The 16,404-nt window shown below is 43.0% G+C and overlaps 1 protein-coding gene across 13 annotated transcripts in view; it reads right to left on the bottom strand.

The window, feature by feature from the left end:
- The window catches only part of CELF2 (CUGBP Elav-like family member 2), a 685,040-nt gene that overhangs the window by 84,610 nt on the left and 584,026 nt on the right, over nucleotides 1-16,404 (bottom strand). For all 13 annotated transcript variants that reach the window (XR_007772143.1, XM_050936915.1, XM_050936909.1 and 10 more), the window contains one exon: nucleotides 1,405-1,453. Coding sequence is in view for 12 of the 13 variants with exons in the window: in XM_050936915.1 (XP_050792872.1) it covers nucleotides 1,405-1,453 (49 nt within the window). In the remaining variant the exon portion in view is untranslated. The remainder of the gene's footprint in view (nucleotides 1-1,404; nucleotides 1,454-16,404) is intronic.

The raw sequence follows: 16,404 nt of genomic DNA, 5'->3' as shown, positions 1-16,404 counted from the left end.
GTAGTATCTTGCAGAGGAGGAAAAAAAAATTGGCCATTGAAAGCATGATCAATACTTGGGGTGGAATCCTGGTCCTTGTGAAGTCAGTGACAAAACTCCCAGTGACTTCAATGGGGCTAGGATTTCACTCAGTTTGCATACTCAGACTACTTGGCCTTTCTGCTGAGCATCCAGACAAGGATGACGACTTTGTGCTAGTGGTGAGTTCTTTTTTGGTTTATGTTATGTGAGCACCTCACCAATAGAAGAGCAAGTTTCCCCATTTCCATTTCCATCGGGGCCAGCCCAGTTCTGCTGTGCACCTGGCCAGTTTTTAAAGCCATCTGCAACATGGAAAGGAGCACAGTACAAAGTTTTAAGTTCTTCTAAACTTTAGTCTGTGGAGAAGGCTAAAAATGGGATGCAGTACAATTAGCAAAACCTTGTGGAGAGATTTAGAGCCCAATCATCATTTACATTTGCAGATATGTAGATCTCTAAGTGCATGGCTTCTGCCCTGATTACTAATTAATGAGGTGCAGAGATGCCTGTTGGAAGGCACCGGCTCTGATTATGTCAGCCTTATGGGGAAAAGAAGCTCTTGCAGCCTAAGAAGGAAGGTGATTTCTTTAACATATATTTTAGTAAATTATAGGAATGAATCAAGGGGGAAAAAGATGTATAGATTTTTTTTTAAACAAAACACACACAGGCAGCCCTACCATCAGATTGTCTAATGCCTGGAATACACAGATCTGATGTATTTTATAGATTTAGCACACTGTATATTTTGCACATCATATATATTCCTTAAGTCAATAAGCTATATTTTGAATAAATATTATTGTCATAATATTTATTTGAGAGAGGTCTAGAGTACCCTTCCTAAAACAAAAGTCAATATAGGTCTCATAAGAGCAAAACATCCAGTTTGATTTTAAATTGAGCCTAGAATCAGAGAAGCATCCTTATTCAGGAAGGGTGTTTAAACACATGATTAACTTGAAGAATATACCTAAGTCCAATTCAGACAGTGCTTAAATACTTTCCTGAATATGGGACTCTCTCTTTCCACTCCCATGTTATTTTAATCTCAGACTGTTATCAGCATTAGATGTTACTGATTGCTAAGAAACTCCACAACTACTGTCAGCAGGATACCAACAAAAGACAAACACAACAAAGCCATGATACAGAGAATGCATAAGGAAGAGAGGAAAGAATACTTCCTCCCTTCTTTAAACTGAAGACAAACGGGAGTTCAAAGCAGGTCAACGTTTTTCAGGACCTCTCAACTATAGGGACACTTCCTTAAAAGGTTTTCGCTATTTAAAGAGAAAAGCATAAGCCATGCCTTGCATTTGTTTTTTAAATGAAAAGAGAGACACACACACATATTAAGTAGGAAATAGGATAATCACTTACCATTGGACTTTTCACTATCTGCGGGTTTCATCTGAATAGGATGATGCATCTAAAAATATAAATAAAAAGACAGTAAAGCAGGTTAGACAGTCACAAAGTCAAGCATTTTACTTTTACTGGCACTGCTGACATTAGTTGCTCAGCGGGCTAAAACGATACACGATCAATATTAAACAGGCTGGCAAGTCAGAAAGATATAAATTTCAAATGATACCTTAATATTGGCTTTTAAATGAAAGTAAAATGTTAAAGGAGTATTTTATAACCAGCAAGTTTAAACCCCCACAATTTATTGGGCCCACAGGACTCATATAAACTTTAATTTGTTGTATTTAGTTTCAGAAGACCTCTCATGTTACAGCCCTCGCTGGTTTATGGCATGCGTGATTTCTGTTTTACCAGCTCATAACTTTTCTTTTCTTGAGTTTGTTAACAACTAACAGAACAGAGATAAAGTTCTAAAGTAATCTAAAAACTGCCAGGCAGCAACTGAAACCTACACATCTTGATTTGTTTGATTTAACAAATGAACCTTGGTTCATGATTAAGAAGTGTGTGACAACAACTCATCCAGTACCAAAGGGGAAAAGATCTGTGATTCCCATAGCTGTTGCTTGCTTAGTGACTGGCCTTCTCTTCAAAACACTTTAATCACTCATTCACCAATCTGCCCTTACAATGTGGGTACAATCCTAGTCTCATCAAAACTCCTAATGCACTTTTCTTTCTCAACCTGTTTCTGAACAATAAGCAAACTCCTGTGTGTAGCTTTATATAGCAATTAACACACTGTGTTGTACACAAGGACAATCCACAATCTTGCATTTGGAATGGCAGACTTTGCCTTTCGGAATGGGGCGCTGCCCCATGTCACTCCCCTGAAGCTATAAGATTTTGATCTGAAAACACATTACAAACCGGAGCCTTTTCTTTTTGTTTTTTACACCTTCCCCCAAATCTCCACCATGGACTCATTTCTTAGCACAGTGCAAGCACATGACAGCTGTTAAGAGATTATCTCTGATGAGCTTACAGAGCAATTTCCGTGTACAAATTCCCATTGCACCTCAGTGGTCATTTCTTATTGCTGCTCTCAAGCCTTAGGCACTGATCCTGAAAATTGTTCTGGGAGGAAAGACACATGAGGTCGCATAGAGATCTACTGACTTTAGTGGGGCTCTGCACATGCGCTGGGACCTTAAGATGCAGAGCTCATTGCAGGATTGGGGCCATAGACTTTTCTCCAATAATTCCTCCACATTTCACACAGGCATGTTGAACGGACTGTATTATTATTGCACTCCCTGAACGCAACAGGGTTTGCGCTGCCTGAAACCGTCAACTGCTATTCCAGTTTTATTTTAAAAAGATGCCAAATATGAAATTGGAAAAAATCAACAATTAAGCAGAAGATGGGAACCACATAATCATGCCAAATGTGTTTAGAGCCAGAGAGGAAGAGAAAATGACTAGCACGTGTGGTTTTTGGTAGTGTTATTTAGTTTTCAATGCTGTACTTGCTAGATTCCTTGGCAAGTTGAGAACATTACTGTGAATCTTCCATAGAATCTGCTCAAAGTTCAGAATGTCCCCCAGTCCCACAAATCAATACACTCCTTGCACTGTTGCAAAACCTCTTCTGTTTCATTCCCTATAGTGTCTTAAGGAACAAGCAGAGCCATACGGTGCACGCAGTCACTGGGATGTGTAAAATACTTTATTTTAACAATCCAGTTTTCATTGATCCATTTATTTCCCAACTGAACTCTAACAGCCCAGTGCCTGTCTGCCATCTTTCTGATTTTCAACTAATATCTAAGGAAGGGAAATGTCTATTATGCTTTGTTTCCTTTACCTGATGTTTAATTGTTGTTTTGACATCGGCAATATTAAGGGAGATTTAGGTTGGATATTAGGAAAAACTTTCTAACTACAAGGATAGTGAATCCCTGGAACAGATTACCTGGGGAGGTTGTGGAAACCCCTTGGAAGTTTTTAAGAACAAGTTTGACAAACATCTGTCAGGGATGGTCAAAGTATACTTAATCCTGCCTCAATGTGAGGTGGGTCGGGATGAAAGGGGTGGACAGGATGACCTTGTGAGGCCTCTTTCAGTCCTACGTTTCTACGTGCACTGCAGGGGAATTTAAGTTCATGGGAATGTGCATCGTCCCCATCAAGGAAAAAATCAAACAAGAAAAAAGTGGCATAATTTGCTAAAATAAGCCCATTATCAGCATTGCCTCTTTGCTAAGCATTTGAAAGATGAAGTCATCAATGAGCTAAAGGAATTGTTTAGGGTGATGCAAGAGGGTGTAACTAGGAGCAATGAGCAAAGGAAAGTTTAGGCTGACTGTTCCAGATATGTTGTCTGACATTAAGGTCTTTCATGTAGAGCAGTCTCCTGAGGGAAGTGCTGGAATTAACATCATTTGGGTTATGTCAGAATGACAAAGCCCTGGAGAACATGCAGTCATGAAAAACCAACCCAACCCACCTATTACACTAGATGGGGAATCAAACTATCTTCCTGTATTTATACAGCACTTAATACGACAGCATCTAAACAGATAGATTTAGACCAGAGTTGGTTCCATCTGTAATTTCTACAAGTTTATGGTTCTAAAGTGAAGGATCTTTTTAGTTTCATCCTAGAGAGGTTAGACAAAAAGGTCAATTGTGGATCAAGCTCATAAGGAAAGTGTTGTTTGTAGTGGTTACCATTAAAAAGCCATAATCAGTTTGCACTTTATCACTCAGAGTAATGTTTTTTCAGGGAGCCTAGAACTATGGGTGGCCTTCTTACTCCTCTGCCTTAGCAACAGAGAGACTTGCTGGAGCTAAACTAAGGGTTTGTCTTCACTATCAGGGTAAGTCGACCCAAGTTACGCTACTACAGCTATGTGAATAGTGTACCTGGAGTCGACGTAGCTTAGGTCGACTTACTGCATTGTCTTCACTGTGCTGCGTCGATGGGAGATGCTCTGTGGTCGACTTATTTTATTTTTCTCGGAGAGGTGGAGTACTGGGGACTATCGGAGAGCGCTTTGCCATTGATTTAGCGGGTCTTCACTAGACCCACTAACTCGACACCCACTGCATCAATTGCAGCAGCGTTGATCTCCCCAGTAGTGAAGACAAGCCGTGAGAGATAGATCCCTGTCACCCCAGTCTGTTAGCCAACCATACAATTTCCTCTAAAGCTCTGCCAGCTTTTACTGCGCCTTGCAGATAACACTTGATGCACCCTAGCTCCCGAACATCCTGGAAATGGGTTCTTCACCAGTATTCAGCCCGTTACTAGATGCTCTCAGAAATTACCAAGTCTGCTGTCTCCAGAGTGAGAGTTATGCACAGCAGTCTGCTAGCTGAGCTGAGGAATCACACTTCTGTATTAATACACTGGGAAGAACTTATAGTAAAGCCAAGAATAAGTTTATGAATAAAGAACAGAGATACTAAACAAAGAGAAGAGAAACAGATGTGGTTACAAATAAAACAAAACAGGTAAATTCTAGTCTGGTAGAAGTAGGTTAACTCTAGCAAATTAATCTTCTCTGAAACAGCCTTTTCCCTCAAACCTTTTCTGTAGAGCTGGCTGGTATTCAGTCTGGAGGAGAGCTCTGTATGGCTCAAAAGCTTGTCTCTTTTACCAACAGAAGCTTGTCCAATAAAAGATAGCACCTCACCCACACTGTAACTTTCATCATGGCATAATTACCACTGATTTGCTATTAAGCCACTAGTTTGTGCTTTTAGCGAAAATAACCGTTCTACTCATGACTCAGTTGTGACTGTGGTTTGCACCTAACTTCAAAATTTCTCAATCAAAACTGTGGGCCTGTTTCTCTGCTCACCAAGCTGTAAATCAGGAGTAACTCCATTATACTCAATAAAATTACATTAGGGCCAACTAGCATGAGATCAGAATCAGGTCCTGTGAGAATAACCTGCAAAATATCCACAGTAAGGAGGGTACAAAACACAAAAAATGGGGCATCTGGAGAAATAAGAGTGGTAAAAAACGTTACCCTGTTAGTTTCCTTACATGAGCGGGCTCACGTTGAAGCTTGTTTAACCCTGGCCATCACCAATTGATAAGTTAGCAACCTTTAACATTAGATTCAGTAAAACATGCCATTTATATCCTGAACTGGGTTTTGCAGAGTCACTGGTTCGCATCTCATTATTAAACTCATTGCTGACCTCTAGAGACAGCTGCCGTGACAATACATATTATAAGCTCTCTACCCATAAAATATTTAAAAGTGTGTGTGTGTGTATATGAAGGGGGGAGATTGAATCTGGAAGAGGTGTGCAGTGAATAAGAAAATTAAAGGGGGCAGAGACAAGGGCTAAATAGGTACTTTCCCTTCCCTCTACAATGAGCAAAAGGGAAAATAATCGGAGCATTTTATATCTTGCTTGTATAACTGTAGGCTATAAAGTAATAAAATAGCTGCGCTTTCCTGGGTCCTCCAAAAGATTACAGATGATATAAACCTGTTTCAAATTAGATGCCACCCACTAGAATCATGTCATCTACTGAAATGAAGGATTTCATGTCTTATCAGAAAGCAGTTATTGTAGATATACATCAGAAAGCCATACACTTATGTATCTCCATGTGAGTGATTTCTCAATATGTCATGCTTTCATAACTAAAAACAGTGGAGACGTTTTTCTGTGGCTCGAAGAAAGCATAGCTTATAAACGTGCAGTATTTATGAGAATGATTTTGCAGTTAATAAATAGGGAAGAAATAAAGTAACGCAGGTAAAAAAATTTGCACATCAATGACACCCTGAATGCAGCTCAGACCCCATGGCAAAAGGAAACAACTGGTATTTTCTATCAGCAAGGTTGACTGTAGAACAACCTCCCAAGAGAAGCCTCATGTCTAGAGCTCTTTGAAACCAGACTGTAATAGAGAACAATCCTGCATCGTCAAGGTTTTCTGTAGCTCCACTGACGTGCATGATGCTGTACAGACAACAACACCTAGTTCTTATGTAAGTGCTTTACAGAGGAAGTAAGCATCCTTATCCCTATTGTTCAGATGAGGAAACTGAGGCATGGAGAGATGAAGTGTCAGCAGCAGAGCCAGAAATAGAACCCAAGTCCCCGAGTCCCCGTTCTGTGTGCTACCCACTAAACCACACAAGGTCACAGTGCAAAGTAGCATAAAAACTAGGACTCCAATCTGACAAACGGATACTAACGTGGGTCCACATGGGAATTGGAACAACTGCTTGCAAGACATGCAATCCCACTTAAGTCGATAGGAATCTTATTGTTGGCTTTCCTGGGAGCAGGAGCAGACCTCAAGTCCTGGCTTATAAGTTAAAGATGACTAATTAGGGGCTTCTCATTCTTTTTTTCTGAGCAGGTACAACCATATGTAAATACAACTGTGCTGGAAAAACACTCTCAAGAGGTACAGATATTGTCTCGCTTTCAAGCCTCAAAGTCATCTTTTCAACAGTAATAACTCTACCTATTTACATTCTTGTCAAAACCGTGTGACATCTGTAAGGGGGGAAAATAAGCAAGGTAAGAGTCTATTTCTGGCAAAAATTTTGCAAGGAAATTAGATTAACCTGGGTGGAATTCTATCTGGGAATTTGGAGTCTGTTGTGGTGATTAAATCATCATTTCTGTCAGACTACTCTAATCGGCTGTCAAATACCATTCCACAGCCCCATATGTAACTTGGCTTCCTAGTTATTCCGTGTATATTACCTTCTGTATACAAAACAAATACCAAACAAGGAGGTGTGCACAGTTTAGCATTTAGAAGAGTCATTAGCTGTGATTATTATTGTGTGTTTTCACATCGCACAACAACATAAGCTTACAGCTTGTTTTATTTATTCAAAGAATATTAAAAAACAGGTGTAGTCAAACATGGAGTGCTAAAGTGAATTGGAGAGAATTCTCAACAGACATTGGTATGCATTCAGTATCTGCCACGCTAGCAGCAGTTGCTTAACCCTTTCGTCGATATTAGCACAGTTAGGGTGGGATATTATAAAATCACTGGGGATTTCGCTACCCAATTGCCATTAACTTTGATGGGAATTGTCTATGCAAACCTTTAAAGCAGCTTCGTCCATTAATCTCAGTCTTAATTTCAACATATACTACTGTCCCAGTGCCTTATAAATCCACCTGTGGAATGGAGGTTTTTAGAATGCGTGTGTTTGTTTTAAAGAGGAGCCCAGTATCAGTCAATGGCATTCACCCTGAAAGTATGATTGTCCCTTCAGTGCTGGAGAAAAGGCTGCTGGAGGTGTGGGACTTCGGAGGTGCGGAACTCCCATGGACCTCAGTGGAATTTGTGAATGCTCGGCATTTCTGAACAATCAGGCCATGCACATGCAGTGCCATGACTAGATTTTGGAAAATAGTCACTATTTTATGATTCATTACACACACAAAAGATCATGTGGGATTATTAAATCCCAGTCAGGTGCTTTAATTTCCATGCTTGATGATGGGGATCACCCACTTTCCAACCTGTCCTTATTGTTTCTGATGCAGAAGAAAACCACAAACCAAGCAGTCCCATGTGCCCATGTTGATCATCCTTGGCTTCAACCAGTTCAACACTTTGGTCGCTCACTGGCCCCCTACAATTCTGGGTGAAGGGAGGGGTTTCCTTCAGAGTTCAGCACACTGTGACTCCAAGCAAGGGGCTTAAAAGAGCTCAGCATGCTGAGAGTGACTCTCTATCTCTGTGGCTCTTAATATTGTTGGGGATGCACTTGGCATAAACCAGGTAACTCACGAGAATGGAAGGCCATGAGAGCCGATGAAGTCCTCCTGCTCTGAGCCATAGTGTACCAGCTCTCCTCTAGACTCCATGTTTGACCTCGAGTTGCCCTTGTGGAAGGGGCTACTCCTTCTCAGAAAAAAACAATAAGAACCAGTTAGTTGTTAGGTAGACTTGGCCCTGGGCGGGAAATAGTTGCTGGGCAGACTTGGTTCTGGGCAGGTACAGTTTACATCACAGAAAGCATTGTAACAAGTTACTGTTTTGGTTGAAGTATAAAAAGTATGTGAGTTGTTTGTTTCGCGCGCTTTTGATTTGAGCCCTGTGTGGCTCCTGATGCCTATTTGAGATCTCAAATAAAGTTTGTTTACTTCTCCACCCTGGTGTGTCCTATTGGTGCGGCGCACACCGGGCAACAAACCCAACCATTGCCACCTCGGGCACTGAGTGCCGGCAACAGTTTTTGGTGCCCAACGTGGGGCTCGAGGCCAAATTGTGCCTTGCCCGGACTTCTCCGGCAGCCGGCGGTCGCAGCTGACGCCCAGCGTGCACCAGTGATTTTACCGGGGGCCTCGACAGAGATACGTCAGACCGACCTCGGAGGACACAACGGTGCAACGCGATCGTATAGTGGAGAAATAAGGGGGAGTAGGGGTAGATTGGTTTCTCTAGAAGGTGGACAACAGTGGAGAACCGGTCCCCCTAGATAAGGTAAGACTAGTCTGGTTTATTTACTTTCTGGTTTATTTCTAGTCTGTCTCTGGCTTGTCTGGAGTGTTTGCCCAAGGCTGGGGATGCCCAGTCATTGTAATTCCCATTAGCTATTGGTTTATTAGCATACAATGGGTCAAGGGCATGGTATGGGGCGGCAGGTACAGTGTACGCCGCTAGAATGCATTTTAAGGCATTGGAAGGTTTTTGGGTCAGACCTGCTCAGGAAAAGTAAATTAAAAAGATACTGTACAGTTGACTGGCCTCAATATCAACTAGAGGACCAGGAGAGGTGGCCACCGGAAGGATCACTTAAGTATAATACGATCCTTCAGTTGCTTTTATTTTGCCAAAGAACTGGCAAATGGATGGAATATATGTATGCACAGTTGTTTATGTTATTGAGAAGCAGGTCGGACATGTTGCATATTTGTAATTTGTTGCATGTTTGTGATTTGGATCCGACTGGATCATCGGTCGAGGTTCCCGTGGTTACTGAGAACCCTCTCAAAACTGTAATGCCAGAACCGATGTCCCCTTCGGCTATTGCACCCCCGCCATCTTATGAGTTGATGCGTAATAGGAATGTGTTGGTTACTGCGGCTACGGGCCTATATCCCCTTATTACTGAGACCGCGATTGCCCAGCAGGGAGCTGAGGGGTGACGAGCCACCACCATGCAAGTTTATACTTACGTACCCTTTAACTCTGTGGACTTGGCTGCATTTAAAGCACAAGCTGGAGAGTTTTCCACGAACCCTAGTAGTTTCATCTCAGTTTTTGAAGGATGTTTAGCTAGCCATAAACTGGATTGGGATGACTGTAATATCCTTCTGAAAACTTTGTTATCAGAGGTTCAACGCAACCAGGTTGTGTCAAAGGCTTGGGAGGAGGCACAGAGCAGGCATGAGAGGGACCCACAGAATGTCCCCGATCCTGCGGATATGGTCCCTGTGAGAGATCCCCGGTGGAACACTAACAACCCCTTGGATTACACCCGTTTAACTGTCCTTAAAGAATTACTCCTATATGGGCTCCAACATTCTGCAGTTAGGCATAAAAATTGGGCCAAGCCTTATGAGGTAATGCAGGAGCAAGAGGAAAGCCCAGTTGCCTTTTTACAGCGTATTCGGGATACTATCAGGTAAAATACTAATGCGAATCCCGATGATCAGGCCACCGAGGCAATTATGAAGGGCATTTTCACCAGCCGTGCAGCCCTGACATTAAAAGAAAGCTGCAGAAAAAGGAGGACCTAATGGGCATATCCATGGCCCAAATTTTAGAGACTGCAAATAAAGCATATGCCCTAAGGGATGGAGAAAAGGAAAAAAGGCAGGTCAAATTAATGGTCACAGCAGTGCAGGCTGGCACCGAGGAAAGGCCACAAGGAGGAGGAAGGGGTCGAGGCATGAGAGGCCGTGGGCGAGGACGTCCAGGCCCACAGGAGAGGCGCTTAGGCCGAAACCAATGCGCCTTGTGTCGCAAGGAGGGACACTGGAAGAATGAGTGCCCTACCAGGGGACCCATCCCCTTGATGGGAATGGAGGATAAGGACTAGGGGTGTCGGGGAGACGGACTATCCCACCCCCGGAACCCCGAGTAAAAATGCAGGTGGGAAAGCTGGAAATGGACTTCTTGGTAGACTCAGGGGCAGTGAGGACAGCTGTCAACCAACCCCTCAAGCTGCCTGTTGAAAATTCCTTAACCGTAATAGGCGCCACGGGGAAGGGAACCAAGTGCTTGGTGTATGCCCCTGCCGAATGCGCCTTGGGAGATAGAAATATTTCTCTCCGATTGGTCTACCTCCCTGATTGTCCAACCCCCCTACTGGGACGAGATCTGCTTTGTTGGTTGGGAGCCACCATGCACTTCACCCCAGATGAAATAACCCTCACCTTGCCCCTGAGAATGCCTGGATGATGGCCCTTAAACTTGAACCTCCAGCTATGCAAGCCCCCGAGTGGAGGCAATGGATAGACCAAATATACCCACTGGTATGGGCATTGGCGATCCCTGGGAAGGCCACCCATGTGACTCCTGTTACTGTCCAACTCCTACCTGGAAAAAGCCCAGTGCGAATTTGGCAGTACCCGATCAACAGGGAAGCAAAAGGGGGTCTGCACGACATCATAGATAAGTTCTTGAAGTACGGCGTACTTAGAGAATGTCAGTTGGCCTGGAACACCCCCGTTCTGCCAGTAAAGAAGCCCAATGGCCCAATGGTACAAGACTTAAGAGCGGTCAACGAGCGTGTCAAGACTTCACACCCCCTTGCTCCGAACCCCTATACCCTGTTGGCCTCTATAGGAACGCAGTATACCCATTTCTCAGTCCTTGATTTAAAGGATGCTTTTTTCACAATTCCGGTTGACACCTCCTCCCAAGAAATCTTTTCGTTTGAATGGGAGGGTAGTAACAGAGTAAAGAAACAGCTTTGTTGGACGGTCTTGCCACAAGAGTTTAAAAATTCGCCCGCCCTTTTCGGCCAAGCCCTGGCCAATGACCTAGAGGAGTGGAGTAATAAGGAAGAGGTTCTCCTTCTACAATATGTAGATGACCTGTTAATTGCTGCCATAAGAGTAACTCAGTGTCTTAAAGCCACCGGGAGCCTTCTAAATTTTATTGGACTTCGAGGGTATCAGGTAGTTCAAAGTAAAGCTCGAATAGCACTCCCAGAAGTTCGATACCTAAGGCAAGGGGAGCAGCAACTCTCAAATAAGAGGAAAGAAGCCATTTGTCAGATTCCCCTACCGACCAACCGCAAGTAGCTTAGAGCATTTCTTGGTATGGTGGGTTTTTGTAGAATATGGATCCCAGAATTCGGGCTGTGGGCTAAGCCACTGTATGAAGGCCTCAAGGGTACAGAGCAAGATCCCTTCCACTGGTCTGCAGAAAAGGATAAAGCATTCAAAACCTTAAAAAGGGAGCTAATGGAGGCTCCGGCCCTGGACCTGTCGGATCTCCTTAAGCCTTTTCAGCTTTATGTACATGAAAGAAAGGGAGTGGCTTTGGGAGTATTGACCCAATTGTTTGGCACCTGGAAGCGTCCTGTGACTTATTTCTCTAAGCAGGTATCAGAGGGGTAGCCGTGTTAGTCTGGATCTGTAAAAGCAGCAAAGAATCCCGTGCCACCTTATAGACTAACAGACGTTTTGGAGCATGAGCTTTCGTGGGTGAATACCCACTTCGTCAGATACACGTAGTGGAAATTTCCAGGGTCAGGTATATATATGCAGGCAAGCTAGAGATAATGAGGTAGTTCAATCAGGGAGGATGAGGCCCTGCTCTAGCAGTTGAGGTGTGAAAATCAAAGGAGGAGAAACTGGTTTTGTAATTGGCAAGCCATTCACAGTCTTTGTTTAATCCTGAGCTGATGATGTCAAATTTGCAGATGAACTGAAGCTCAGCAGTTTCTCTTTGAAGTCTGGTCCTGAAGTTTTTTTGCTGCAGGATGGCTACCTTAAGGTCTGCTATAGTGTGGCCAGGGAGGTTGAAGTGTTCTCCTACAGGTTTTTGTATATTGCCATTCCTAATATCTGATTTGTGTCCATTTATCCTTTTCTGTAGCGACTGTCCAGTTTGGCCGATGTACATAGCAGAGGGGCATTGCTGGCATATGATGGCATAATTACATTGGTGTGCGTGCAGGTGAATGAATCAGTGATGGTGTGGCTGATCTGGTTAGGTCCTGTGATGGTGTCGCTGGTGTAGATATGTGGGCAGAGTTGGGTTTGCAGTAGGAGGCTTCTGGGTTACCCACACGAGGAAATAAGGAAACAGATCAACAGAGCCTCCTACTGCAAGACAAACCCAAGAAAGAAACCAACAGGACTCCACTGGCCATCACATACAGTCCCCAGCTAAAACCTCTCCAATGCATCATCAGGGATCTACAACTCATCCTGGACAATGATCCCACACTTTCACAGGCCTTTGGTGGCAGGCCAGTCCTCGCCCACAGGCAACCTGCCAACATGAAACATATTCTCACCAGTAACTGCACACCGCACCATAGTAACTCTAGCTCAGGAACCAATCCATGCAACAAACCTCGATGCCAACTCTGCCCACATATCTACACCAGCTACAAGGTATACCATGCATCTGAAGAAGTGAGGTTTTTTTTACCCACAAAAGCTTATGCCCAAATTAATCTGTTAGTCTTTACTGTGCCACCTGACTTCTTGTTTTTTTTTTTTAAATTTGACATCCATCCAAGATGTTATCAGTAAAACACTGCCTTTAATGCAGTGAGTGTTCATGTAAAGTGAATTATTAGCACTCTGAATATATAATAAATTTGTAAGCAGGAGAATATTGGTAAGCTGTAACCAACAATGACAAAAAAGGTCTCTTTCAAAAACCACTGAAGTCAGTGGAAAGACTCATATTGGCATCGTTTAGTGGTTGGAGGAAGGACTCAGATTCCCAGCACTGGCTTGTTTAGGTAAGTTGCTTTTTCCTCACATTACCCACCTGTAAAAGGAGTCTAATACGTTGCTACCACACTGTTGTGTTGTCAGGCTCAGTCAATTAATGTGTAATATGTTCATAAGAAATATCTTCCATTCACAAGTCCATAAGCCAGGTTCTTTGTTCTGTGTCTGCACAACAACCAGCACAGAAGTCCCCATTGTCCATGACTGGGGCTCCTAGATATTAATGTCATACGAATAAATAAAAGAATTCATATATCCATATATGTGAATAGTGTTGGTGCACAACAAATATAGTCCCTGTCACAATGCATAACATCATTATCTTCTATTAAGAACATATGGAACAAGCCGAGAGCTTATTTCAACAAGTTGCTTCTTTTATACGAGAACATTGGCACTGCTGAAATTCAATGACTTTTGGAAGTTTTCCAAGTCAGTCACTTGTAACAGACTATATTCCATTTTTTAAAATTGAATTAAATTGAACATTAACTTGAGTGACTTAAAATAATGCTGCGCTTTAAAATAAATGCATATCAAATGGAGATATATATTGAATGGTAAATACCATATGTCTCCCCAAACGATATCTTGCATTTCTTTTGGTAAATATTCCCGACACCTTATTAAGGTAATATTAATAATAATTTTACCCAGCTGACCCCTGATGTAAAGGAGTAGTGTGGTCAAATCATCTGCAGACGTGAACTGAAATTCATATTCTAACAATCCCTTCCACACTTTACATCCCGCAGTTCTGCCAGCCACATTTATGAATTAGCATTTAAGACTTGGTCTTCTTTAAAAATTATAACTTCACGCCCCACCCCCAGTCTGGTTGTTTTAGAAATGACAACTTCATTTCATAATATACGCTCCTGTTCATTGAATCCCCTCACTCCTTTCCATCCACCCATGTTGCTGTGACTTTGGGACATGTGCAAGTCAGATAGAAGTACCTCACCTTCCTTAACATCGCTCTGACATTTTCCCTTCAAAATCATCTACAAACAAAAATAATCAACTGTCTTTTCTTCAGACAAATGAGCCTTTACAAAATCCATTCAATCCTAAAAATAATATCAAGTTGGATTCTACATCTTGTTTGGAATAATGCCTTGGGGCTACTTTGTATAATCCGGGCTTAAAAAACAAACCCATTGAAACATCTGAGCAAAACACCAGATATTGTTTTAACTGTGATATTTATTCATCTCGTCTGTGGCAGCAATAACTTTTGTTGACATTTTGCCGATTGAAGTTTGCACTCCAATATTCTCTTCCTTTGTCACACTACTACGGCACCATCCATCCAAAGATCACAGAGCGCTTTGCTAATCAATCGACTGAGCCCCACAGTTCCCTTCGAGGTATGGTATATAATTATCCATTCTTCTGAAGACAATGAAAATGAAACACAACGAGGTAATGGCCAAGGTAATACAGTAAGTCATTGCCAAAGCGTGGATTAGAACCACCGGCACCATTGCTCTGCCTATCTGTGGTACTTATACAGCCCCTATCACCTTAGTATATGAATCATTCACCATCTTTAATATATTGGTATTTAATGTATGAGGTAGGGTAGTGCAATTATCCCCATTTTACATGTGGGGACTCAAGACAGAGAGAGACTTAGGGTATGTCTGCACTGCATGGTAAGCTCAGGTCTGTGGGACCTGGGCTTGTGGACTTGGTGTTAGCAAGCCTGTGCTTGGATGTCCACACTGCATGGTAAATCAGGATTTATAATTGCTTGGCCTGCGTCTCACAGCCATGCTAATGCACCCAGACCTTCTGACTCAGGTCTGTGGCTTGATCTGCATCTTCTCTGCAGAATGAGAAGGTTTGGACCCAAGTCACAGTCGGATCTGGACTCTGATCAACCCCACCTAGCAGTGTCCTAGGACCTGGGTGCTTGCTGACCCAAGTCAGAATGATTTGTGTGTGGACAGAAGGGCACTTGGGCTTAGTAAGCAGTGTAGCTCTACCCTCAGCGACTTGCAAAAGATCATACCGTTAGCCAGTGGCAGAGCAGGGATGTGAACCCAGGTCTCTCAAATCTCAGAATCAGTGGGTCATCATTCCTACAAGAACTATCACCATAAGGGCACCAGGCCTCCTTACTGCCACTGGGTGAAGTTTTCAAAGGTGCTTAAGTGACTTAGAATCCCAAGTCCCATTTCCAAAAGTGACTTAAGCACTTAGGAGTCTAAGTCTTATTGCATGTCACTCAGGTGTTTTGAAACTGTACCCTGTAACTCTCTACTCAGGGCTATTATCTGTACCTGTTTGCGGATTCATTTCATTTTCTCTTCACTAGCTCCTTTGCATCCCTTAACCATAAAGAATATTAGCACCACGTGAGGAGAAGTGTCTCACAGAAAGGAAAAATACTGAACTTCACTAGACTACAGAGACGAACAACTAAAATGATTACAGGGTTGCAGTATGCAGTTGTGTGCACGCGCACTGCGATCTCCTTATGTGCCACTTTCAGATGTGTACACAACTGCCTGTTTCGCACGAGGAAAAGCACAATTCATGAGTAAAACTAGGAAACTTGGGCCATAACACCACCCCCTAATTTTTTATTCTCAAGTTCCGACCAGCCTTTCAGGCTCTGGCATGCATTCCAAATCAATGAAGTAATTTTTGAATTATCTGAGTGCAAAAGGACCATGTTCTTGGACAGAAAACAGGGCTGGAGCAAAACAATACAGGGGCCCCAGACATGACATAATATAGGGCCTCCCCACATCTTTACTCCTATAGCCCCCCAGAATGGCAGCAGAATGGAGTCCCTGTGTCCTCCCCAGGAGTGGCAGTCCTTATTCCAGCAGCAGGGCATATACACTTGAGTGAGTGGGACAAATCTGCTGCTCTCTTCTTCCATATGCAGAGTCCTCTGCTGGATAAGTGTTGTTGGGGGCCCCCCCCAGCAGTGACTCTTGGCGTTAACACCTCACTGAGATGAACAGGGCAGTTCTCCCTTCTCAGTGCTATCATTTCTGGATCTCTGTGGACTCAGGAAGAGGATCCCCTACACTGGTTACACTGGGGTCACGTTTT

This window comes from Gopherus flavomarginatus, chromosome 1 (genome assembly GCF_025201925.1).
Source record: "Gopherus flavomarginatus isolate rGopFla2 chromosome 1, rGopFla2.mat.asm, whole genome shotgun sequence".
Classification (NCBI taxonomy): domain Eukaryota; kingdom Metazoa; phylum Chordata; order Testudines; family Testudinidae; genus Gopherus; species Gopherus flavomarginatus.
Note: the sequence above shows the minus strand (reverse complement) of the source record. Positions and strands in the feature narration are given on the sequence as shown.